Genomic DNA, 26,874 nt, shown 5'->3' on the forward strand with positions numbered 1-26,874 from the left:
TAGATCTCAAAATATTATCATCCCCATTTTTCAGATGAGAGGGAAAGTGAGGTACAGAGTGACATGAAGTGACATGCCGGGGTCACCTAGTCAGACCTGAGAATAGAACCAGATATGCAAACTTTCAGTCTTGTGCCATATCCACACTGCTTTCACCCTTAGTCTTCTTGAGCCTTACCCATGGAACTCTCACACCCAGTAAGATTCCAAACTCCATCTCTTGAAGAAATTAGTGAAGCCTTGTTCAGGGGCTCACCCATCTGGAGCTCATTAGAGGGTTAGGGCCTTAGTTATTACTTGCTCAGGGAGAGCAGTAGAGGATTAAAATTTTGCATACAAACTTACCTGAAGCTCAGTTCAAACAGTGTGTTATTCTTTTGACTTGGTAATTAAGTGTAATACCCAGTTCAGAAGAGAAATCCTGCAGTTAAACTAGTTCTCATCCTTATTTCCTTTGGTGGCTACTGCTAATAAGTCTACCAAGAATGGGGCTCTCTACTGTCAATACCCAAAGGAGAACGAAAGGTCACTCTTCCCAGAAACTGTAGTTCTTCAATTTGATTGCCAGTATAGCTCCATCCTTGCTTTTACAGAGATTCTATTACAAGCTCTAGGTAAGTGGAAGGAAATGAGGGACATTAATGCTGTGGTTCTTTTTTATGCCTTCAAATGATAACATGAGCTCTGTATGGAATCACAACACTTGTTGCTTTCTAGAAGGTTTTGAACGGACAATTGGGCCACATCTGTTTTAACTACAGTCACTGATTAATAACTTTTTTTGTTTTTGTCTCAATGTAGGGTTGTTGGTTTTGGGGAGTTTTGTTTTGCCAAAACAAGAACTATCTTCAGTCATCCTTCAAGCACAGAGTAACTCCTGTCACCACTGTGACCTTAATTGAGGTTCCTTATAGCCTCAATTTAGCAAGGTACTTCAAGCACATGTTTAGGCTGATTGAAATCAGTGGGCTACTTACCTTCTGAAAGTATGCACATGCGTCATTACCTTGCTGAACCAGGGCCCATATCCGTGTGTAACCTAGGGTGACGGACCAATTTTTATAGAGGGGTGTTGCTAATGGAAACCATGTATTTGCGGTTTGTTATTACTACTTCAAGCCAGGGCGTATAGTAACACCCCTAGTTCCAGCACCATTGTGTGTAACATCACTTTATAACTTTAAGTAATTTATTAAGAAACTGTTTTCCACGGAGCAGCAATTAACTAGAAAACTCGTTATTTGTTTGTTACATTTCCCACAGTCATTTAAGAATTTTTTTAAAACTATTCTCTGTATATTGGAGAGTCTGTTTTGATTTGGAGCCACACAATTAGTCACAGCAGTTAAGTGGCTCCCACTGTGTACCCCTGGAAAAATCATGGAGCAGGTCCTCAAGGAATCAATTCTGAAGCACTTACAAGAGAGGAAAGTGATCAGGAAGAGTCAGCATGGATTCACCAAGAGCAAGTCATGCCTGACTAATCTAATTGCCTTCTATGACAAGATAACTGGCTCTGTGGATGAGGGGAAAGCAGTGGACGTGTTATTCCTTGACTTTAGCAAAGCTTTTGATATGGTCTCCCACAGTATTCTTGCCAGCAAGTTAAAGTAGTATGGGCTGGATGAATGGACTATAAGGTGGATAGAAAGCTGGCTAAATCATTGGGCTCAGCGGTAGTGATCAATGGCTCCATGTCTAGTTGGCAGTCAGTATCAAGCGGAGTGCCCCAAGGGTCAGTCCTGGGGCCGGTTTTGTTCAATATCTTCATAAATGATCTGGAGGATGGCGTGGACTGCACCCTCAGCAAGTTTGCAGATGACACTAAACTGGGAGGAGTGGTAGATACGCTGGAGGGTAGGGATAGGATACAGAGGGACCTAGACAAATTAGAGGATTGGGCCAAAAGAAATCTGATGAGGTTCAACAAGGACAAGTGCAGAGTCCTGCACTTAGGACAGAAGAATCCCATGCAATGCTACAGACTAGGGACTGACTGGCTAGGCAGCAGTTCTGTAGAAGAGGACCTAGGGGTTACAGTGGACGAGAAGCTGGATATGAGTCAACAGTGTGCCCTTGTTGCCAAGAAGGCTAACAACATTTTGGGCTGTATAAGTAGGGGCATTGCCAGCAGATCGAGGGACGTGATCGTTCCCCTCTATTCGACATTGATTAGACCTCATCTGGAGTACTGTGTCCAGTTTTGGGCCCCACACTACAAGAAGTATGTGGAAAAATTGGAAAGCGTCCAGCAGAGAGCAACAAAAATGATTAGGGGACTGGAACACATGACTTATGAGGAGAGGCTGAGGGAACTGGGATTGTTTAGTCTGCAGAAGAGAAGAATGAGGGGGGATTTGATAGCTGCTTTCAGCTACCTGAAACAGTGTTCCAAAGAGGATAAATCTAGACTGTTCTCAGTGGTAGCAGATGACAGAACGAGGAGTAATGGTCTCAAGTTGCAGTGGGGGAGGTTTAGGTTGGATATTAGGCAAAACTTTTTACTAGGAAGGTGGTGAAGCACTGGGATGGGTTACCTAGGGAGGTGGAGGAATCTCCTTCCTTTGAGGTTTTTAAGGTCAGGCTTGACAAAGCCCTGGCTGGGATGATTTAGTTGGGGATTGGTCCTGCTTTGAGCAGGGGGTTGGACTAGATGACCTCCTGAGGTCCCTTCCAACCCTGATATTCTATGATTCTATGCATAACTGACTCTTCTCTTCTTTAGTACAGATAATGTAAAAGGCATTAAAATAATATAATAATTCATCTTGAATATTTATATGTAACTTTTGACCAACTGTAAGATTACACAACTGCTTTCATCCGCTGTTTTACAGTGGTGCTTTGACTTATAGTTCTGGAAATTCCAAATGGTTCAAAATTTGTGTTGGGAAAATGGCATATTATATACAACATACTGAGCCAAAATTTTAATGTCTAAAATCAGCCACAATGGGAATAGCTTTTATGGTTATGTCTTCTCTAATTCATTTATGATCATACAGTCATTTAAGTTGGAAAGGACGACTAATGGGTCACCTAATTATTTTCCTGCATCATATGTGGAGATGGAATTTTATTATCCCTGATAAAATGATATTGCATACAATTTTTAATACCTCATGTGAAGGAGATTCCTCACCTTCCCTGGTAGCTTGTTTTACTTTCTTGAATGGTTTGGTGGCATATAAACATCTTCTGAGTATCTAACCTAAAATTTTGTTGCTGCACCTTTTAATCCGTTCATCATACTTTGATTTTACTGACTAATGAAAATACCTCTCTCTTCTGTATACATCCTTTCTTATTTTTGGACTGTCCTATCCAGACTTTCCCAGTTTAATGTGCCTAGTTTGCTTCACCTTTTAGATTTTATTTTTTGAGATCTTTTTATTGGTGTTTATTTCTTTTGAAATCTGCCTCTCTCATTTGTCTGTTCTTTTGGAGCCACTGACTGAATCCTTTACTCTAAATGAGGCATACAATGTGTTGGGTAGAGCAGAATTATCTTGCTTGTTTAAGTTGTGAGGTCCTTCAACTTACGCGGTTATCTTCCATCTGTATTTGAGTCTGATTATTACTTTTGAGCCACTTCATATTTCTCTGAATTGTAACTTTTTGATTTCATCCTATTTCTCTAAAGGTTATGCTAAATTTTATCGTATCGTTAGTGTCTCCCAGCATCTAATCATCCATAAATGTGACTAGCATAATCTCTGTTCCACACTCCAATTTTCTTGTAGAAAAAAGTAATGGTTTTGGATCCAGAACTCCTGCAGAACCCTGTTGGCAGCTCTATATTACCTCCAGTTACTTAACCTGCATCTCATTTCCCTAGGAGACTGTCAACTGAAACCATATCAAATATCCTAGGGGATAGGGGACAATTTCCTGGCGCAAGTGCTAGAGGAGCCAACTAGGGGGGGTGCTTTTCTTGACCTGCTGCTCACAAACCGGGTAGAATTAGTGGGGGAAGCAAAAGTGGATGGGAATCTGGGAGGCAGTGACCATGAGTTGGTTGAGTTCAGGATCCTGACGCAGGGAACAAAGGTAAGCAGCAGGATACGGACCCTGGACTTCAGGAAAGCAGACTTCGACTCCCTCAGGGAACGGATGGCCAGGATCCCCTGGGGGACTAACTTGAAGGGGAAAGGAGTCCAGGAGAGCTGGCTGTATTTCAAGGAATCCCTGTTGAGGTTACAGGGACAAACCATCCCGATGAGTCGAAAGAATAGTAAATATGGCAGGCGACCAACTTGGCTTAATGGTGAAATCCTAGCGGATCTTAAACATAAAAAAGTTGAGGAGAGGCTGAGGGAGCTGGGATTGTTTAGCCTGCAGAAGAGAAGAATGAGGGGGGATTTGATAGCTGCTTTCAACTACCTGAAAGGGGGTTCCAAAGAGGATGGCTCTAGACTGTTCTCAATGGTAGCAGATGACAGAACGAGGAGTAATGGTCTCAAGTTGCAGTGGGGGAGGTTTAGATTGGATATTAGGAAAAACTTTTTCACTAAGAGGGTGGTGAAACACTGGAATGCGTTACCTAGGGAGGTGGTAGAATCTCCTTCCTTAGAGGTTTTTAAGGTCAGGCTTGACAAAGCCCTGGCTGGGATGATTTAACTGGGAATTGGTCCTGCTTCGAGCAGGGGGTTGGACTAGATGACCTTCTGGGGTCCCTTCCAACCCTGATATTCTATGATTCTATGATTCTATGATCCTGCTGGTATCAAGATACAAGTTTACTACTGCGTATCCATTCCATCTGTTTTATCCATTAAGGTTGAAGGGAAGATATGGTTTTAGATTGGCTTCTTATAGACTTGTTTTATAAATCTCTCTCTTGCTTGAATTTGGTATTAGAATAGTAAGGCTGAGTTGGCACTCTTCTTTCTCTGGAAATGATAATTCAAGCAGTTTCTTAGCATCTGAAATTCATCCACTTGCTAATAGCTGTTTCTTATGAAGTTCTTGAAAACTATGTCCCACAAATCTTAGTCTGTGTTTACAGAAATATGTTTTCTGATCATACATCTAATTTCTTAACATATTACAAAATTCTCTGCAACAGAAAGCAAGAAATGATATTGTCTTATTTAAGAAATGTGAAAATAGCTAATATCTATATGGATATACTCAGTTGTCCAACTATAGTATATCCACCAGAAAAAATAGTAAAGCAATGTACAACTCCTGAGTGGAAATGGAGTATTTAAAAACAAAATTCAGTAATCTCAAAATACCACATGAACTGAACATAAGGTACTAAGTTGATTCTAACCAAAAGAAAAGTAAATCTTACATAGAGCAATGATTCTCAACCTTTTTAGGTTGATAATTCCTTATTGAGAGCCAAATATTCACAACTCACTTTAATTTACTATAAATGTAAAAATCAAAACAGCAAAAAATGATAAATTGATCCATCTACATAATTTGTGGGTATGTGTTTCAAGAGGTTGACAGAATACCTGACCTTGAAGAGTAAAGAGATGTGGAAAATCAGATTATCTTTGCTTCAGACTGTTAATTTTTTTTTTTTTGTGCCTAGCAACCCCACAGTGCCATCATGACGCCAACTTTGCCCCAACCCCATCCCCTTTTTCCCCACTGGATCTTGACCTACTAGCTGAGAAACACTGACATAGAGCAACAGTGTAAAAATTCAAATTAAAATATATTCATAATTTTAAAATATTAATTGCAAAAACCAAACATTTCTGACTACTTATTTTTCTGTTAATTAATTTCCCAGAATATTTTGTACTGAAAGTGTGTTTCCAGAAAAATCTCTACTACTACAGTACTCAGCCAGAAGGGTTCTATTTTAACCTCCTCTATCTGCAGAAATAATTATCCCTCCCTCTGTGCTACTTAAATTATTTTAAAATGACCTTCAGTACTGAGAGAGTAAAGATTGTACAGAGGTCATGCTGGGCTTTGTTCATATCTCATTATAAACAGATAGTGATTTTAATTTTGTCTCTGTACAGAAGTTTGAAGGAAGTTTAGGCTAAATCCTGGTCCTACTGAAGTCAGCGTGACCAGGATCTGGTCTGTAATAAATAACCATGTTGCTCTACTGTTACCCTCTGCTGTGTGCGATGCTTTATTTCATTTACCCTGTGTCAAAGTAGCAGGTGTATCTGGCAACTATTTTTTTTAAACAAGGTCATTTTAAATTGTAGTGTAGGTCTTTCGTTTCTAGCTATCCCACTTTCATAATGTGAAAACACAACTGAGTTATCCTTTCAAAAATTTGAGATTGGGCACTCTTACTAATTTGAAATGTGTTGCTAATATAACATGGTAGCTTTTTTATTTAAAATGTATGAAGATTATGCTGGTTTTACATTTTAGTATTACATTTTTTATACAATGTACAAATTAAGAGCTAATTTTAACATTTCCGCTCAATCTTAATTCAGCCTGACTTTCAGCTCACTTATAAAGTACAGTAGTACTTTTTTAAGGGAGCAAGCTAGCGTTCTTTCCTCCTTAAATTCTTGGTATCATGAGGTTTATCTTTCCCCTCTAAACAATACCCAAGCAGCATTAGTGGTACTGATATCCCATCATTTTTTCCATTGTTTGCAATATCTGACTCCAGCACACTGATAATGACATCCTGTGAGACCTGTTTCAATCCATACCATTGAGCTTTAACATGCCTTCAAGGTGACACAGACTTAGTTAATCTTGATTCATTTCTGATGAACTAAAAGTATATAGAGTGAAGCCCTTACCTTAATACATATTCATATACTAGACAACTTTTCACAGTTTTCATAAGTATATTTAAAATATAAATCCTTGTCTCCATTATGGGCTGCAAAGTTGTCTGTCTTTATATTAAATAATTCAGACTTGGTCAAATTACTATGTATACCATGTTTCAGTTGAAACACATTCTTATAGACCATTTATAAACCAAAAGCATGTTAACACTCTCAAATCGATATTGGACCCTACAGAAGCTATAAATGTTTGTAAACATCTATGCAAATTAACCTTCTAAATCATAATGTGTAGCCTTTGGAAGGGATGCATTATATTTTGAATGTGGTCTGGAACAAATTTCCTGCTTGTGTAAGAGTGCACTAACCTATGAGAAATAAGTTTTGGTTTTATTCAGTTCCTAACGGATAGAATGACCACATAACCACTTAGGGCCCTTGTTAGTAGTCTCAGAGGCAGGGCATGGTGGGTACAAAGAATGAACCATTGCCTATCCTGCAGGTAGTCCCTTTGGGTTAGTTAGACCAGTGGTTCTCAACCTGCGGCCCAATCAGCACACAACTGCAGCCCATGTAACATCCTCAGGGTAGTATTGGATGCGTCCCACAATGGTAAATAGGCTGACTAATGCGTGCATATCAACCTGAGATTGGAATGCTACCATACAACATACACTGATCCACTCTACTATTTGAAAAATGTGTATCGATATTTTTTAAAATGAAGAAAATAATGACTCACTCTAAACGAAACTTGGCATTAGATGAAACTCTAGAATTTTATTTTTGCAACCTGCCTGGCTGCTGCTGTTCTCTCTCCCGTTGTGACAGTTGCAGCACCTTCTAACATTGTGTTTGTAGAGCCTATGGCTGTACCATCAACTGCCCTGATGTCTACGGGACAAGTTCTGAGGGTGTGAAAGAGCCACCAAAAACCTAACGATATGCAGATTTTGGTGGGGCAATAGAGAAGCTTGCACTTGTCCTGTCACATTGGAACCTTTCACGATCATAGAATTCACATGACATTTATTTTTCTGAAGAGTCTGGAAATGAGACTATTTTTCTGGGGGAAAAAATATTTATCCTTTACAATAGTTGTTTTCCACCTGTGGTCCACATACTCTCTCTAAGATTTCCAAAGGGGTCCACAACTCCATCTGAAATTTTTTAGGGGTCTGCAAATGAAAAAAGGTTGAAAACCACTGCTTTACAATAAGAAAATAATTTCTTTTCAATACCATTTCCCTCTCCAACCCCACCCAATTACTTTTTTCTTCATCCAGTTTGGCAATGGTCCTAATGACAAAATTGCTAAAGCATGTTAATAGAGGCTGTCCACCTCCCAAATACTAACAAACAATCCTCCTGGATTTCCTGCTTCATTATTGCATAGATAAGTTATGGCTCTGTAAATACTTAATTTCCTGTAATTTGTTTCTTCTACTAAATAACTTGCATATACCTTTTATTAATGAGATGTAGGGAATTCATTGCTGTCCTAAGGCACTTTTAAAAGATTTGATAGGAAAAGGTTAGAAATATACCAAAGAAATAGGCTTTTGCTTTGCAAAACAAGAAGTGCCTTACTCTGTTACAGAAATCCAAATTTGCCTGCTGCATCCATCAAAGCTGTTCATTCAGTGAAGGTCAAAGGTTCTGTTGTTGGTGCACCAGCTGATCGTCTGTAAGCTGTATCGCTGAGCATAACAAAGTGCTGTGCATTGCTGATGTGCGTCACAGGACCCTGGGTTTTTGCACAGGGATTAGTCAGGCTGTATTTGGAAACGCCCTCAACTGCACCTTGTGCTGCTATATTAGTGTTTCCCAAGCAAGAAGAATTTTCTTTCACTCCTTCAGCTGCTCCGGCAAACCCCTCCGGTAAGTGTGTGCAATTCATGTAAACAGAAATGGCACTGTCTTCTGTCTGCATTTTATAAGCCAGTATTATCAGTTGTGTGTTACTTACGCTTGCTTATTCTGACAGCTTAATACATTTTCTAAAAAATCAATGTCTGATAATGTAGACTTCAAAACAGCATTAAGGGAATAAAAAATGGTTGATCTAGTTATTTAATAGATTAATTTCTTATATGAAGAGGAATATTTAAAATGTGCATTGGTATCATTTAAAATATGGGTAATTTCAAATTGGTCTAAATATACACTGTAAGTGTCCATGTCTTTAGGTGTATACAGCAAAAAATCATTTTTTATTTTTATTTTTTCAAAAAATCAGATAATGTAGCAGACCATTTCTTTAAGAGGTTTACTTGGTTTTTGTTGGCAGCCTGTATGCAAGCCCTGCATCTCTGGACGCTGCTTACCACCTATGCTGTTGCAGTAGGACAAAATCAAGGACAGAAGAAGCAAGAGTGCCCTAAGCTCAACGCACAGGTACTCTTTTTAAATGCATGAAAAAAAGTGCTGTCAGTCAATTGTCCAAGAATAACCTCTTAAAACATGCACTTCTTCCAAAAATGTCCAAGTCAGAGTCCAGTGCTGCAGTAAGCACAGAAATTTGTAACATATCAATCAATCTTATAATTCTGAAATGGGGGAAAACGCTTTTGACTAATTTCCTGAACATTCAAATTTGTTTTCTTTTATTTCTTCTATTTTTTATTAAAATACATATTCCCATATTTAGTATGCTTGGGTCTTAAATAAAAACTTCTCCCTGTCCCGTTATGCTACACTTTTTAGGATTCTAGTACTGTTGCAAAATATGCTACAAATTAGCATAATCAGCGCTTTGATATCTGAGTGTCATAACTGCAAAGATCAGGTTTTTTTCCCTCTTTGATCAGCAGTCTAAGACTATGACTTAGTAAAGCTTACTAGGTCACCAAAGCATTTCTTGCCATAGTATTTGAGGTATCTTACTTCAAAATCATATTTTTTTTACTGCACTCTTGTTTTTACTACACACACTGCAATTCCAATTTGGCTTTTTACAGCTTCTAACTTTCAAACTTTAGAAGTTAGAAACTGAGGCTTTATGCCTTCTGAAAGCTGCAGTCTAAGTTTACAGATACAGCACTGGTTTATAGCTTTAGCATATTTCAAAATAATGTCCCTGCAATCATATCAAATGTGAAAAGGGATTAGGAGAAACTAAATGAAAGTAATCAAAGTGATGTGGGGTTTGTACGTCAGATTTCATGAAACAATTACTGTAGGTCATCAGGAAAATGAGATTTCCAACTTTTAGGTGGCATTAACCATGGTTTCCAAAATATCAGATTTTGAAACTGTCACTGGTATCTTGCGCTATCATTTTGGTACTGGTACATAACTGAGTATACGATAGCGAGTCCCAAGCCTTGGACCAGGATATTTTTAATTCCCTCAATAAATCTAATCACATAGTAATTTTTAAAATGCTAGTTTGCTTTTGCAAGTTGAGCTCTGTGAGAGCTCCTCTTGGCTTTTAAAATGTTACTGGACGTCACCACCACAGCATAAAAATAAAATTTGCAGTTAACTTTTAGTCCTCACAACTCTGTTGCAGCTTCCTTGTTCAGAAATGGCATAAAGAATCAAAGTAGATTTTCTTGTTTCCTCTGAATTAAAAGTTGTTGTTAATTGATTTAGAATCTGGAAGATTGCCTAGTTTTGTTGAGACTTAAATTGTATCACACAATTCTGAAAACAAATGTAATAGCAGTTAAAATTCATGAGATTAGTAACATTCATACACATTAAAGCACAACTAATTCTTACCTGATTTAATTCTTGTCCAGGATCTTAACATTTTTGATGGCCATAAGGTTGCCTTAGTTTTATTATAGGTTTTCAAAGCGAATGCATACCAGCTTGCATCTCTCAACAAATTTAGTAAGAAAACAGCTAATTTCTAAGGCTCTTGACAAAGAGTACTAACACACATGGAAATAGACCTTACTCCATAAAACAACCTGTGTACAATTCTCAGGTTGTCTTCTATTTTTATCATTATACCATCCAGGAGAGGAGGGAGGGTTCTAGCAGCTCTTCTTTTTGAGAAGCATGCATAACAATTAGTCTTGGCAAAACAAGCAAGAACTTTATATATACTAAGTAGTGTAGAGTTACAAGGCTATCAGTTTAAAAATACACTGCCCATTTTTCCATGAGCTCGTTCAGGGTATTTCCAGAACAGTGGTGTTTATAATCTTAGACTAGTTGATAATGAAAATCTGAATTATGATTAATCTTGTTCAGGATGTTCACCTAGATCTAATTGTGGAATTACTTCTATGTCTCAATACAATTAATACTGAAAATAATTTTCTGTTTCAAGTCAGATTTTGAGCTCCTATCACTTACTGGTAATAAAATTTTTAGAAAAACCTCCTTCAGCCTGAAATATCCCCTGATTAGTCAATGGCCAAATGGGATTTGTTTGGAAAGCCTGAAATAAATCTGAGAAGCTGTTTTTGAGTTGTAGGACTTAAAAGAAATTGAGGTTTTTCACATTCTCCACACTGTGTCCCCTACCCGAAATCTCGTAACACATAAAAAATATGGTCTGTAAAGTTCAAATAATTTGTTTAGCTAGGCCTCAATGAGAACGTGTGCACAGAACCCCACATATATTAATAATGCTTTAATATAATTAATTATCCAAAGTGGAATTCCTTAATTTTGGGGACACTGAATTCCCCCTGGGGATTATATATCTGTCATTAACATTGCAGTTGTTAAAAGATTCACTTTATCTGAATCTTTCATTTAGTTTTTTAAACAGCTTGGTGTAGCCTTCCTTGTGACAATAGCCTTCAAAATGTAAAGGGGACCACCAATGTTCTCACTGAGTGACCTATGCAGTAACAAGAACCTCCCTCAAGATCTTGATCTATGCTCACCCCAAAACTCCAGCAAATGGTAGAGGGAGACCTGCTGTGGAATTTTCCCCTACTCTTCCCCCTTAAAATCAATATATTCCCCTCAGATACCTGCTCTTGGCTTCAGTGACTGTCAGTAGCCCTCCCCCAATATATTGACCAATGCAGCAAACCCTACTCTTCTTCTTTCCCCAAAAAGATGTAGCTTCATTTAGAGGGAAGGGAAGGATAACTCTCCTGTGGGTACTCTCTGAACACTTGGGAGATTCTGAAAGACATGCCTAGAGTAGTGGGTTGGTGGGGAAGCAATTTCTCACCTTCTCTCCCCAGGCCACTCTCAGTGCTCTGGTTTCAAGCCATAGAGGTACTGCATATTTGTCTCAAAAGTATGAATTGTAATTGCAAGTCTCATTTAAAATAGATGCTAAAATACTAGTCTCTGACCCAGATACATTATTCCCACAAGTTGTAAAGTCCATATCAACATTTACTGCCAGGAGAAATGTCTTGATTTTATACACCACTTCAGCAAAACCAAAATCCTTTTCATGATTCTCAGTGGGTGCAGAAAAGGTCTTTGTATAATATTATAAAGTATAATATTTTAGTGTATTGTGTTTGAGGCCTTAACTAAATGTGGCCTAGAAGGATGATGTCAAAATCAGGAAATTGCACAGTCTCACAGATATTTGTTTGTTAGTGGATTACTGCTCCACTCTTTGTTCTCTCAGGACACAAAATATGGATGTGTCTGACTCTGTTGCTCAGATAAGTATAATAGAGCGTTGTATTATTAAAGCAGAAAAAGGAATTGGTGGAGGAAACTGACAGTCATGCCTGGAGGATGATTTATTGAGGTATTTACTTATCCTGTGTATTCCATTCCCAAATTAGTACTGTAGGTTTGAATTTTGAATCAGTTTTGATAAAATTGGATCACTCCAGTTGCAAGCAAATCCTAAATAAGCCAGAGGCACTTGTGCAGAGGATTGTACACTAATGAATGTTTTTTCCCCTTTTATATAGGCCCAAACAAGATCAATATCTGGGGATATAAATTCCCAATAAATCAAAACTAGTCCATTTTAACATTCTCCCTACTATAACAGTCAAACAACCTAGATGGATGAACACATCACTAATATTGTCAGGCTGGCACTACTTAAAATGAATTTTATCACTCATCTCCTGGATCAGCTCTCTAGATTTCCCCTGTAGTTTTAAGAACTTCATCACTCTCTCTCTCTCTCTCTCTCTCTCTCTTCAATAAACAAAGTTTTGGGAGACCTAAATCTGCCACCAGTTTTTTAAGTAGATTTTGTAATGTAACAAAGCAACTGTCACTAGAAGCACTGTTTCTATTTGTTGCTTTTCAGGCAGATTGGATTCCTGTAAGCTCTTTTATTCTATTTTGAAGCTTACACTTGGTGTCATTGGCTTCAATGGAACCTTTAAATTTAGTATGAATTTTGTGATCAGATCTAATTTTAGTTTCTCTCTACCCCTCTCTACCATATTCTACCAGGGTAATGTAAATTATTTATATGCAATAGCAATGATGGAAAAAAACATGAATAATATATATAAATACCTTGGACACTATGTAAAAACAAACAAAAGAACAGGAGCATCATGCTCCATAAATTAAACACTAAATAAACTTAAAACTCTGTCTTTCTCATTAAGTAATTCTTCTCACTACATACCCATGTGTGAGATGCAGATCTAAAGTCCAGAATGGTCCTGCAAGTTGTTACCCTTATTCTCAGAACTTGTCTCCATATCTTCTTTATACAAGTTGTCTTCTACTATGGCTCTGTAGGACTGACGGTTTTCTGAATCTTGACTGTCAATTAGAGCTCATTCATCAACATGTAAGCTCACACACAACCTACCTCAGCAATGTCAGAATTGCCTTTCAACACCATCACCTTCTTTTACACCCTCGCCCAAAAGATAACTGTATCCTGATGGGCTACTCCAGTAACTTCTTCATATCCGCTATAGAATGTTCCAGGGCTGTGGATCTTCATTCACATCTTTATTATAAGTGTTAAATAGAAGTGCCTAACTGACTACTTCCATAAAACTTACTTTAAACTTCTCATATATTTCTAATCCTTTTGAAGTCCCTGGTTTCTTATGATCTTCATTGTTTTCTAGGCTTTCTGTTTAGACAAGGTGACAAAAACTGAACACAGGATTCAAGATGGTGATATATCATCAATTATACAATTGCTCACAAGTGTTCTCTGTTTCTTGGTACATCTTATTTTTTCAACCAACCAATACATCAGAATTTTTGATGCGCTTGTGTATATTGAGCTAACTCCTAGAGCTTTCCTGAGTGGTTACAGTTAATTCAGAATTTCTGTGTTCACGTGACTTTTTTTATGGGCTTTACCTTGCATTCCTATGTTAGTTCATTTCTGTATGTCTTCTGAATTCCTCCCAACTTGGATCCTCTTATCTACTTCAGCTATGAAGAATATGAACACAAATGCAGCAAAAAACAATAAGCTCCATAGTCGGGAGCATGGGGGGGAAGGTACTGAAGTATAAGTCCTACATACTTTTCTCTGTAGTACCCAATAGGAAGCTAGTGATCACTTATAAAAAGTAGTGCACTTAAAATGTACTAAAACTAAAGTAATTCCATGGTCAACATATTTTAGTCAAAATGTAATAGCTTGTATTCTTATTTGTGATTAAATTATCACTTATAGTTTAAGTGATTAGTTCACTGCTTTTTCATAAGTAGAGACGTTGGTTTCAACTATTTAAAGATCTAACATAACGCTGCCTGATAGAGACTTCCAATCTATTGAAGGACACAGATTGTACCCAGGATGCAGGCCTGCTTCTGCCTGTGAAAATATCTACATTACAGGATTTGGATTTTATTAACTAATATGAGTTGTCCTCTCTTTGGAAGTGGCACTTTTGTTCTGAAATATTGAGTATTGAATCTGCCTTTCTTCCTTGATTCTCATGTAGAAGCTATATTGGAACTAAAGGAGAAGCACAAGTTCTCAGCATCAATTAGTACCAGTGAGAGTGAGGTAAGCCACTTTGCAACATAGATGAGGCATGATGCTTTCTTTATGTCCAGAAATGCTTGCTGAAAATGTCATGCACTGAAACAATCACATTTTCTTCTTTAAGAACAGCCTTTTTTGGGCAGAAAAATAAACCTAGCATTTTAAAAGTATTTCAGAAACCTAAAAAGAAATTGGTTTAGTCCAAAGCAAAGCATTATCAGTGTCAAGATATTCGAACTATGCCCAGAGAAATCTCTAGGAATTAAAAAGAAGTTTAAATGTACCTCTCTCCAATCTCATTCCCTCTCTTCTTGGTAAGTAAGCCAGCCTAATAATGTCTGAAATATTACTTGCATAGGACAATTATATCATTTTTGCATTCCCTCCCTTCTAAACATGCACATCCATTTTATATAATTGAAATGGAAGGATTCAGAGGTGAGTAATCTTTCAGATTCCTGGAGTGAAAGACCCACAGATCAAGGCTGAGGAACTCTTTTCTTTCAAATACTGTAGGAATTCTCTTGTTCAGGCATAAAAATACCCATTTATTCCAGTTTGTCTATCAGCAATCCACAAACTGCAAAATGAATTTTAATATGTTCTGTAAAATGCCTCAGAAAAAGTTGAAAATTGCAATGTTTTGTTTCATACCATAAGACTCTAGTTCACCTGATGTACTGACAATAGTTCTTGTGAATACTTTTTTATAGCTGAATTACATATGCAACTCTGGTGTGACTCTCAAAGGACTCACAAGAGGATTCTTGATTAACCAACAGATTTGACAAGCATTTTTTATGAAGAGTTTACTGTGTCCTTGTCAGAACTTTAATGATTCCCCATTCTTTATTTTTTCCTAATTTAACTTTCAGATTATCTAACACTGAATATCCATCCATTTAAAAGGGACAAGAGAGGTCCAGATGCTGAGTTAGACTGCACCACTGTATAAAGAGTGGTTCTCTTCTGAAATGTGTCTATATAAAAATGGCACCTTACCTACTACTCAACAGAACTTTAAGTGTTGTTGGTGATGATACAAAACAAATGTATCCGGATTGCAGTCCAGTCCAGACAGTTTTCTTGGTTATGTAGTGCTCACGAAGGTAGCAGCATATGACACTGAAACCACATAGAAAATAAATCTGAAATGAGAAGGGGGTGGGTGTATATATGTGTGTGTTAACAGTGACGTTCCTCACCAAAACTAACTTCATGACCCATAGTGATCACTTGTGAGCAAAACAAGACAGTTCTAACTGCCTACAAAAGAATCTGAGCGTTCTGTCTTGGCAGTGTTCCCACCCGGAACCAGCCTGTTGCATGAGCAACTGGAAATGGATTTTTGTCATCTGAGTGGCAGTGCAGAGTTCTACCAGTTCTCAACTGGTATTGAAATATTTTGCCTATAATGTGCTCTCAGTATAGAATCCTACACACATAGCAGAGAGCTGGTGTAACAGGCTTCAGTATGTATCTGTTATAAATATTTGAAATTTTTATTAACTTCTGAGGAGCGCCTTCAACCACAGAAAAAAATTTTGTAGTTTGCTTTGTAAATTGCTGTTAATCTCAGGCAACAATTGCCATACTGTGATGTTATTGCAAGTCTCAATTTTAGGTGTGCATTTTTTTCCCCAAAGTTTCTCCAAATCTTTTGATTACTGGTAGCATTGCTCTATTCAAAATGGCTGCCATTTCCTGTAACTTTTAATGGAACTGAAAGCAGACTCACCTCAGTTACGGTGAATACAACTTCCTTATAGTCTTTACAGGTGGTCTGCCTAGTAACAGTGATTACCATCTCTTCATTGTTTCCAGTGGAACTGAAACTAGTCTGCCCTCTCAGCTATATGATTTGAAAACTGAGAGCGCCCAGGGAATGTGGGTACTGAAAGAAGATTGAGAGAGCAAGTGAAAGGAAAAGGAAGAAAAATATGGGTAGGAGAGAATTGTGGGACATGAGGCAGAAGAATGAAAATAAATTACAAATGGAGATTGGGAGAGGGGCCCAAGAGAGGCAGAAAAATGATTGGAGAAGGAAAGAATGAGAGCTCTTCAATCCTAAAATAAGAAAAGTTACCCTCCTAACAGCTATCAGAACCCATTTGATTTAAAGTCTTTAGTCTAATCACAAAGCAAATTGGAAACAGTGCAGATTGGGGGCAATATATGCCAGTTTCTTGTGATTTTTGAAGGTTGGCAGTAGAGGATAATGCTTTCACTCTGTCTAAATACAAATCTAAGAGTCATCTTAATTGTCAGTTACATTGTCAGCGTTTGCAGGATTTATTCCCCCTCTCCCGCCCCCGCCGAACAAAATAACATTTCATCATGGTGAAAATGACAAGAGTTCTGTTAAGAAGGTTGGTTTTCTTAGTTTTATTTGGGTTTTATTTCCACAGCGACTTATATATTTAACACACTGTGAGGGCTCATTGATGAGGGTAGAGTATGAGAGAAATTATTGTCAAGAACAGGAAAGAAGATCAGTGTTGCTTGATTAGATTGATGCTCATCAGTCATCAAATAGGAATTTCTCTGGAAGCCCCATCAGTTACTTGAGAATCTAAGCTCTTTTTTCAAATATTTTTCTAGCTTTTATGTGGCAAAGATAATGAGCTAAGCATGAACTGATGCAGGCTGAGTTTGAACAGTGAATGAAAACATTAACTCATGGCCAGTTACATCCCTTAGTCCCCATGGTGGTTACAGAAAGCCTCAGATGCAGGTGATAGGTGGTGCAGGTGATATCGCTGTGCATGTGATAGGTGGTGCATAGGGACTTTGCAAGAAAAAGAGGATTTGGGCATGGTAGGAATGATGCTGGGCAGTGAACAGAGAATTCACAGGGTAAAAGCACCAGCGTAAGCAGTGCTTCAGCTTCTGCTACTAACTTTAGAGTCATAACAACACATATATGGAGCACTTCTGCTCACCAGGTTGGAATGACCACCATACCTTGATCGGTACTTTTGCCGCTAACGTAAATTATCACTGGCAGGGGAGACAACCTGCAAATATGCTCAAGGGGTTATCAGTTGAAACTAGATTTGGATTTGAATATAAATGTTCCCCAATAGTGCATGCAACCCATGCAGTTGGAACACTGTACTAACTCATGAAAACTTGTAAATGAACTAACTTTTACTGTACTTTACCTCTGCCCAAAGTCAAGTTCTTTTGAGCTGTCTCTTCCTCTCCCCCAAAACTGAATAAGTTGAAAACTCTGCCAGTAAGACTGCTCAGTCCTTCCAATTTTTCAAAAGTTAATGTGCAAAACTTCTGTGCCATCTCCTAACAGTACCATCTTAAGTTTTGTTTCCTTGAATTTACATTCATTCCAGCAGTACTGAAATGTGACCTGTTGTATCATAGAATGCCCTGTATGGGTTACTGTAAGCACACCTTTGGAGAACAAGTAATGTTTTGTACACAGTCCTCACAATTATGAGGTGGATTCTGAGGTCAGTCTTCATAAGTGAACTGAACATCTTAGGAACAACTAAAAGCCATGATAAAACCGTCAGTCTTAAGGGCATACAACAGCACATGACACACTCTTAAACCCACAGCTCTTTCTACTTCTTGGTGCCTTACTGCAGGTGGTGCTGCAGTAGCATATCTTGTTTCTCTTCTTCCTTAGAACCCTTTACTTTTCAGTTGATACATGGGGGATGGTGGAAAGGGGGGAGTGGCTAATTGAGGACAAATCATTTGGGAAGCAGCATTGACAAGGATGAACAGAGATTGTATACACTTTGGGAACCACTAGCAGTCCTAGGGCTTTTTTTTTTTTACTTCTCCATTATCCTACTCAATGTTACACAGAACTCTCTATATGCAGTACCTGCCCTTTAATGTTTAACAATTAAAAATCTGTATTTATTTCCTTCTCTGTTCTATTTCTTATAGATGCCAGAATTTCAGAAGAAGACTGTCCATATCAAGGACCCAGGAAGAGTAGAAGAAATTATCTGTGGACTCATCAAAGGTGGAGCTGCCAAACTTCAGGTGAAAAATGGGATAAAGATGTGTGCAAGATATGAACAAACAATCATGCTGTTTGTTCTAGGCCAGAAAGTGAAATGTGTGTATGACAAGAGCCAAGTTTCAATAAGTCTTCAAAGTTGGGAGATCTGTTGAACTATCTCAGAACACCTCCTAAATTCAAGTGTATGACTTAACCATTTTCCATTAATGTCATTAAATAGTGAGTGACATAAGGTAGCCAAGTCAGGAGATGTCCAAACTGTGGATAATAAAAGGATAACTTCAGGACAGGATGCAAAAAGCATGTTATTTCAATGCATTACTCTAATTATAATATGATATTATATAATTCTGATTATTTATCATAACTGTTGTTCTAATTCTCTATCGTCACAGTAAAGTATTTCAGTAGAGTCTTTATAAGGAGACTTGTGATAAGTCTATTGTCCTCACAGCTATCGGTAGTGATCATTCAGATTCTAGGCATTTACCTTTACTGTGCATCTGTTTTTATAACTTTTTTTCTTTTAATAGATTATTACAGATTTTGATATGACATTAAGTAGATTTTCTTACAATGGAAAAAGATGTCCAACATGTCACAGTGAGTACTTTTTATATTAAATGATTTTTTTTTAACTACTGCATGTAGTTTTCTTTCTTGTTTTTCCCTGTTATATGGAGATTTCACCTGCACTTGATTTATTTGAGTTGTACGGTCTAATAAATGAGCTTTTAGAATGTCTTAATTGCTCTCCACCTTAAAAACAGTTCTCAATCAGTGTTTCAGTATATCATGAGATCAAATCTAAATAACTCAGACTTGAAGTTAGAGTGCACAATGCCAGTAGCGTTATCATTGCATCAATAATTTAGACTTGCTGAAGAAGATTTTTATTGGTCACAGGGTTGTGTATGTCGTGGTATGCATTTTTAGAGTTGTCTAGGGTTATAACAATGACATTAGCAAGAGTCATATGGTTAAAACCCCCTGCAGCTCTTGGAAATTTATGCTTTACCCTTCTCTTAAAGCAGAGGAAACGAGGTAATATGTCTTAATGAAATCGAGCTGCTAAAGTTGTCAGGCTACAATAATATGTTGAGAAACTTTTCAATTTAAAAATTTAGAATAAGGGACATCAGTATTTTATTTTGGGTTTGTTTTTTTTTCTTCTTTCCAATTAAATGTTCTTTTTCAATCCAAACTCTTGAAAGACAAGTATGCATTCTAGTGGGCTCTGGTGTGAACAGTTGTGGGCAAACCTGTGGTACAGTAGTACATACTCAAACATTGCTCTTCAGCATTATACAAGGCATAAAAAATAAAAAGTTGAGAGAAATTCAGTCCTTTTGATGGAACGTCTTGTGACTTTTTTTAATAATCTTTTCAGATGTCATTGATAACTGTAAGCTCATCACAGAAGAATGTCGGAAAAAGGTAACCAGAAAATCAGTTAGCCATTGATCACTGGTACAGACTGATTCATTTCACATTATATTTTAGTTCTAGTGTGATCTAATTTATGCTGCACTGTAAGAAACCAGAAGTGAAACTCTGGCCCCGCTGAATTCAGTGGGAGTTTGTTCATTGACTTCAGTGAAGTCAGGAGTTTACCAACCAAGCCCTCAAATTGTTAACCTCGCATAATGTAAGTAAATGTATATTCCTATCAAAACTAGAAATAATCTAGTTTCACAAAATGTGCAGTTTACTTATGTTTCATCTTTATGTATACAAACTAACTTCTTGCACTCATCTGTACATCGGCATACAAAATACAATATAAAGCATTTCAGATTCCATACCAACAATTAGTAAAGTAAATCAGTAAAAATCACAGATAAAGTGAGTTGATTATTTAGATCAAAGCATGGAGGTTGGACATGGAATAATCACCTAAGTGCTTTTTTATAATTGAAAGATCTTAAAAGTTCTGGTTTTCTTTTCAGTTATTGCAGCTGAAAGAAACCTATTATGCTATTGAAATTGACCCTGATCTTACCATTGAAGAAAAATATCCTTACATGGTTGAATGGTAAGAGTTTATTTTTTACAGTTTTCACAATGAAGTAAGATTTAACTTTTTTGTTTAAAGTCTTTCTAAAATATACGGGCTAAAGTTGACCTATTGCTAATTCAGTTAATTTAATTCACCTTTCTTTGGGGAATGTTGCACAAAAGAGATTTTGGTGTTGCTGACGCTGCTCAGCTGGGGCATCCTGAACAATGTATAATGTATTCCTGCTCAAAAATCAATGATATATTTGTGAACAAATTCACTAAATATAATTCCCCATGTTTTGGCTGGATACATATTTAATCATAACTTGGTCATAGGGTATTTTTAGAGTGTCTCACATTAGTAGATCATTTTAAAAATCTTACCAAGAATTAAATGTAGTATGCTACTACAGACAAATGAAATTCAGACTTAAATGCGAGCCTTACAATCCTTAAGTCAATGGAAGTTTGACTCTTTTTTTTTTATTTATTATTCCTAGGTACAATAAATCACATACTTTACTTGTTGAACAAGGTTTACAAAAGGATAAATTTGCAGAAATCGTGCGGGAATCTGATGTTATGCTGAAGTAAGATTCTTTGAATGTCAGATCTATTTAAAGTGTTTCCGTGGACTCTACACTATTGCTATTATGCTTACTGCTCATATCAGGAAACCATTTTTGTTGAAAACTGTAGATACGTAATATTTTCAGAAGAAATTGGATGTGAATATTACATAACTCGTGTCTATTTTGCATCTGAAAAATACATTAACATGATATCAAAGATGTATTCGAATGAACACTTGAGATATTTGCAACTACAGATAGTCTACTGTGTCAGACAACTTTTGACATGGTGTCTTACATGGTTGTTATTCCTATAAACTCTCTGCCTCACAAATATACATACAGGAGAGGTTTTCAACAGTACCACAGGGATTTAGGCACTTGACTTTAAGCCCTTGAAAATACTAACAAAGTAGCAACAAGACAATTTAGGAATGTCTATATATTTTTGAAATAGTGGAATATTATTCTGTCCCTAAGAAGAGAGACAAGTTTAATAACCGGCATTCTTGCCCCAGTGTCCTTACTCTTACTGAGGCGCCAGTGTTTTCTCCTATATTCAGTGCTTTTCTATCAGCATTTCCAAAGAGATCTTCCAGAGAACTGGCTGTAAGTTTGGAATGTGTGGTGGTGTTTTTTTAAAAATCAGCCTTAGGATGCAAGAATTTAATTTGTCTGGATTTATTTATTCTTGCCTATGGTACTGGACAGTTTGTTTCAGTTTTTTACTGTTGCATCAGATAAGAAAAACCTTTTTTAACCACAAAGAAGCATTATATTAAGACTCTGCTTTTTAAAGGGAAATGCACGTGCAGCATCTGTGCACATATATAAATGAGTTTCAGCTGCATGAATCTGCATCATTACAAAACACTTTCAGAATGCAGGCATTACCTATAACATACTATACTTGGCTGTACAAGCAGGAGCATATAGAATAGAAGCAGGAAAGTGATATACGGCATTAGTTGAACCATTAGTGGAATATTGTGTCCAGTTCTGGTGTCACTTTTTAAAAGATGTTGACAAATTGACAAAGGTTCAGAAAATAGCTACAAGAATGATTCAAAGTCTGGAAAACTTGTATTAACAGGGAAAGCCTAAAGAGGCTCAACCTATTTAGTTTAACAAAGAGAAGGTGTTAAGAGGTGACTTAATCGTGTGTACCTAGAGAGAAGATTTCTGATACTTAGAGAACCCTTTAATATAGCAGACAAAAGCATAACAGGATCCAATGGTGGGAAGAGTCTGCACTGTATTCCATGTGAGGGCAGTTAACAGGGCTGTCAATTAATCGCAGTTTACGCATGCAATTAATTTAAAATAAATTAATGCATTTATTTGTAATGAGCGTTGATCCCATCCCAGGGCGCCATATTCAGGGGGATGCCTCTCCTCCCGCTGCCCTGCTCCACTACTGCTCCTCCCCCACCTCCCCATGGAGCTGCCCGTGGTCAAACTGCACCAGACCAGGAGCCTGCCTCCTGTCTGCTGTGCAGAGTGGGGTAGGAGAAAGGGGGCTGATGTTGGCGTGTCTCCCTACCCCCACTCATGTACCTGGTCACCACTGAGCAGGGAACAAAGGGAGCCTGTCTGCTGCTGGCTCATGAGCAGGGCTAGCCTTATGAGTGGGCGGGCTGGACCACCACCCAGGACACCGCACTCAGGGGGGAGGGCACGTCCTCCACCCGCTGCTCTGCTGTCTGCAGCTGCTGCTGCTCCTACACTCCCCTGCCCCTGCCTTGGAGCCACCCCTGGCCAAGCTGCTTGGGACCAGGAGCCTCCTGTGCACATGGGGTGGAGGGTGATACTGGGGTGTCCCCATTTCCTAGCCCATGTACCTGGTCTCTGCTGAGTTGGGGTTGGGGGACAGGGAGCTTGTCTGCTGCTGTTGCCGCTGGGTTAGGAGTAGGAGCTGCCAGCAGCTGCTGCTGTCTGAGCAAGCATTCAGGCTGGTGAGTGCAGTGCTTAAAGAGACAGTGTGTTGAACACACTCAATCCAACACACAAACACAGTGTCTCACTCCCCGAACACACACACACACACTTCCCCTCCAACATCCAAAAATATTTAATTAAATGGTATTCTGTTATTGTTTAACAGAACAATTAAAACTGCAAGTAATTGGGACTTTTTTTTAATCTTGATTTAATTTTTTTAATAATTAGACAGCCCTAATAATTAATAATTGGAACAATTTACCTAAAGATGTGGTAGATTCTCCAGCATCTGAAGCCTTTAAAACAAGATTGAATGTCTGTCTAAAAGATATATTCTCGCTAAATCAGAAGTTATGGCTCAGTGCAAGAATTACGTGGTGAAAGTCTATGATGTGTCGCTTCCCACAGCTCCCATTGGCCAGGAATGGCAAACCACGGCCACTGGGAGCTGCGAGCAGCCGTACCTGCAGACGCTAAGGTAAACAAAATGTCTTGTGGCCTGCCAGGGGCTTGCCCTGAACAAGCCACGAACCACGTTTGGGAACCCCTGGACTACATGATCATAATGGTCCCTTCTGGCCTTAAAAAACTATGAAAACATAAATACAGTGAAATGCCTAAGGAAATTTCCCCATGAAGATGGGAAAGTCTTTTGAAAATTTACTTTTCATGTTTTGGGCAATTTTTTTCTGTGTTTTAGCTTGTATTTACATCCTGTTCTGCAGGGAAGGATATGAGAACTTCTTTGATAAGCTCAGTGAACATAATATTCCTGTGTTCATATTTTCTGCTGGGATTGGAGACATCCTAGAGGAAGTCATCCATCAGGCTGGCGTCTACCATTCTAATGTCAAAGTAGTTTCCAATTTCATGGATTTTGATGAGAATGTAAGTATGAAATACTACATTTCTGGAGTTGAAACGGGTAGGTAGAGGGATAAAGTGTGTATTACCCATATAATACAGCATAACACTCTAATTGAGTATGTTAATGCAGCAGATGCAGTTAATTGCCCTGCCATTTGGAAAAGGAGCACTGTATAGTCAGTCCTTGTCCTCGGTACAAAGCAAATAGAAGATAACCACCGACGTTGTTGATAGCTTACTTGGGACTGTTCTTGGGGCAGCATAATGGTGTGCTACCTTTTTTGCTCATGGCAGATCACCGATTTACAGTCTAACCCCTTAGCAATGCTTCTGCTCTCTGATAGTAATGAGTCTTGCATAAAACCTAAGAGGATTAAAAGAATAAATATTTGCCCAAAATAAAACATGTCACTCTGAAATTTAATCTGTTCTCATAACATTAGAAATAACTTTTAGCATTTGTTTAATAGGGTGTGTTAAAGGGATTTAAAGGAGAATTGATTCATGTTTATAACAAACATGATGGTGCCTTGAAGAACACAGAGTACTTCAAACAGTTAAAAGACAACAGCAACATCATATTGCTTGGAGATTCACAGGGAGACTTAACTATGGCAGATGGAGTTGCAAATGTTGAACACATTCTTAAGATTGGCTATCTAAATGATAAAGTAAGTAGTTTACATATTGGTAAGTTTGGGGTAGGATATTTCCTTCTAATCACACATACTGTGGAGCAGCAAAATAAAGACATTCTATAAAGCATTATGTACCTACTAAAGGGGTAACTTTAATATCTTCTACAGTTCAAATGTATTCCAAAGAGTTGACACTCAAGGGGTTTCCTCACCTCACACCAATGACTTGTTAAAGCAGAAGCTTAACTTTCCCCCATCCTTTAGTATTCTCTTTACTGGAACTTCTCCTGAAGCAGCTGTCTTGCTGGGATATGAAATTCAGGGGCTGGGGAAAGGCTATAAAGTAATCAATCACCTTCATAGGCAGTTCTTTCTCTCCTTAAATTTTGTCCCTTTTTCCTTCAGTCCCACATCTGTGTCTGAGCAAACTTGCTATATTAAAAGCAAGAAACTTTCTCCTACTTTGGATGAGACCCAAGACTTCGATTGCAAAACTAAAAGGCACTTCCAAAGTGAAAATGCATTCCAAATTGAAATATATACCATATTCAAGGGGTGTAAAATACTGCCTGTATTTTCTTCTCATCCACTAATGACACAATGGAAGTCCATTCCCAAATTCTACAGCCTCTTTCTGTCATGGAGCTGCGACAGGTTTCAACCTGGTTTGTTACTCATTGACAACATCATTATGCATGAAGTCTTGAGTACAGCCTGCCATAAATGTATATTGGGGGGAAAAAAAAGCCATATGTACTTGAGCGCCTATTATACATACTCTTAAATAAGTGGTTTGAACTTTAAACTTGCTTTTAGTCTCACTTCCACAAACTGTGGAACTCAAACCCTCAGTAGCTAGCAGTGGATATGCTTATTTCACCTTGATAATGAGGGGGGTGGGTGGGTGGGAGGAGACTTGATACTAGTTTTATAATGGTGGCGGACTTTTCTACATTAAAACATGTTAACTGGGTGTTCTTCCCCCCTTCATTCATGCTGCTAACAAGGTAGAAGAACTTCTGGAAAAATACATGGACTCTTATGATATTGTTTTGGTGAAAGATGAATCTTTAGATGTGGCCAATTCCATCCTACAGAAAATCCTGTAAATTGCATCCTCAAGTCACTCTACTTTTCCTAATTGGACAACTGGACAGAAGAGCACACTTGTGCTATCTTAGAGATGTGTTTATTATCCATATTTTCTGAACTCTTGTAATTCTTAATTTAAAAATTTTGATCATTTTTGGTATCTAAAAGTAATATACAGCATCCATTGTCAACTGGAAGCTTTACTGTTCTTATGCCACCCCTCACTGTCTCTCACCTCTGCTCTGTTTTAACAGATGTAATTAACTTTACGGCTTAGAGGACATTGCAATTTGTTCTTTTAATCATGCATATGAGAGGGGGTGTTTTAGAAATTGGAGATATTTTGTAACATTTAAGATGTAAACATTCTGTGATTAGCTAATGTGCAGGGGTCTGTGTTGTATTTTGTACAGTCCTGAGTTGTCTCTCACACAGACAGCTATATTCAAGAATCATAGTTGCACTTGAGGGCAGTGGTGTTATTTTAATGTGTCACAGTAAGTTTTCATAATATATTGGGTTTTTCCTGTGGTGAAAATGCTACAACATAAAGATGTCATGGTTCAGACAAAATGTTACTGTATATGGACTCTAGTATCACTTTACACACTATTTTAAATCAAATCACTGATTTCAAAAACTTGCTAAAGTTTACTTTTAACTAAATAGCACTGCCTTATCAGTAACAGTTGAAAGTTAAGTGTTAGTCACCTGTAAAGTTTATATTTGACTGGCTTTGGGTGTTTTGCACAACAGCTTTAGAGAATAGCTACCCAAAAAAATCTCCCATGGCAGGCTGTAAAATACAGTTAAGGGAAGCAGTTTGCTCTTTTGGTTACCTTTTAACATTTATTTACGTTCAGCTGTGCAGTGGGAGAATTACACAGGTAGCTTGCTTTTCTGGTGTAATCAGTACTACGCTTGAGTCAAAGGAAACTTCTCAGTACTGTAAGGATAATTTTACAAACTAGCACAGCAGCCCCCTGTCAGGGCTTCATTCTTTATGCTGCTTTATATGTAGTAAATCACATCCCATATTATAACAATGATTCTAAATACCTCTAAAGTGACAAGTAGTGTACATACATAACTTGTTTTATCCTATTAATTATCTTTTGTGAACTTAAGTTTTGGTTTAATTAACAGTGCCATTACAGTTCAT

The 26,874-nt window shown here is 37.8% G+C and overlaps 1 protein-coding gene across 5 annotated transcripts in view; it reads left to right on the forward strand.

Moving 5' to 3' along the window:
- Positions 1–26,285, forward strand: part of NT5C3A (5'-nucleotidase, cytosolic IIIA) — a 37,702-nt gene extending 11,417 nt beyond the window's left edge. The window contains exons 1-10 of one of the 5 annotated variants that reach the window (XM_073332953.1): positions 8,384–8,615; positions 9,025–9,131; positions 18,523–18,621; positions 19,135–19,204; positions 19,992–20,038; positions 20,551–20,636; positions 21,103–21,192; positions 23,841–24,003; positions 24,453–24,653; positions 25,628–26,285. In XM_073332953.1, the coding sequence (XP_073189054.1) occupies positions 8,465–8,615; positions 9,025–9,131; positions 18,523–18,621; positions 19,135–19,204; positions 19,992–20,038; positions 20,551–20,636; positions 21,103–21,192; positions 23,841–24,003; positions 24,453–24,653; positions 25,628–25,729 (1,116 nt within the window). In that variant the 5' untranslated portion in view covers positions 8,384–8,464 and the 3' untranslated portion in view covers positions 25,730–26,285. Of the gene's footprint in view, positions 1–8,383; positions 8,616–9,024; positions 9,132–14,560; positions 14,626–16,823; positions 16,974–18,522; positions 18,622–19,134; positions 19,205–19,991; positions 20,039–20,550; positions 20,637–21,102; positions 21,193–23,840; positions 24,004–24,452; positions 24,654–25,627 lie in introns of those variants that run through there. The other 4 variants (XM_073332957.1, XM_073332955.1, XM_073332956.1 and 1 more) reach the window with 4 other exon arrangements.
- The last annotated feature ends 589 nt before the right edge of the window (positions 26,286–26,874 follow it).

Source organism: Lepidochelys kempii, chromosome 2 (assembly GCF_965140265.1).
Source record: "Lepidochelys kempii isolate rLepKem1 chromosome 2, rLepKem1.hap2, whole genome shotgun sequence".
In the NCBI taxonomy this organism is placed as follows: Eukaryota; Metazoa; Chordata; order Testudines; family Cheloniidae; genus Lepidochelys; species Lepidochelys kempii.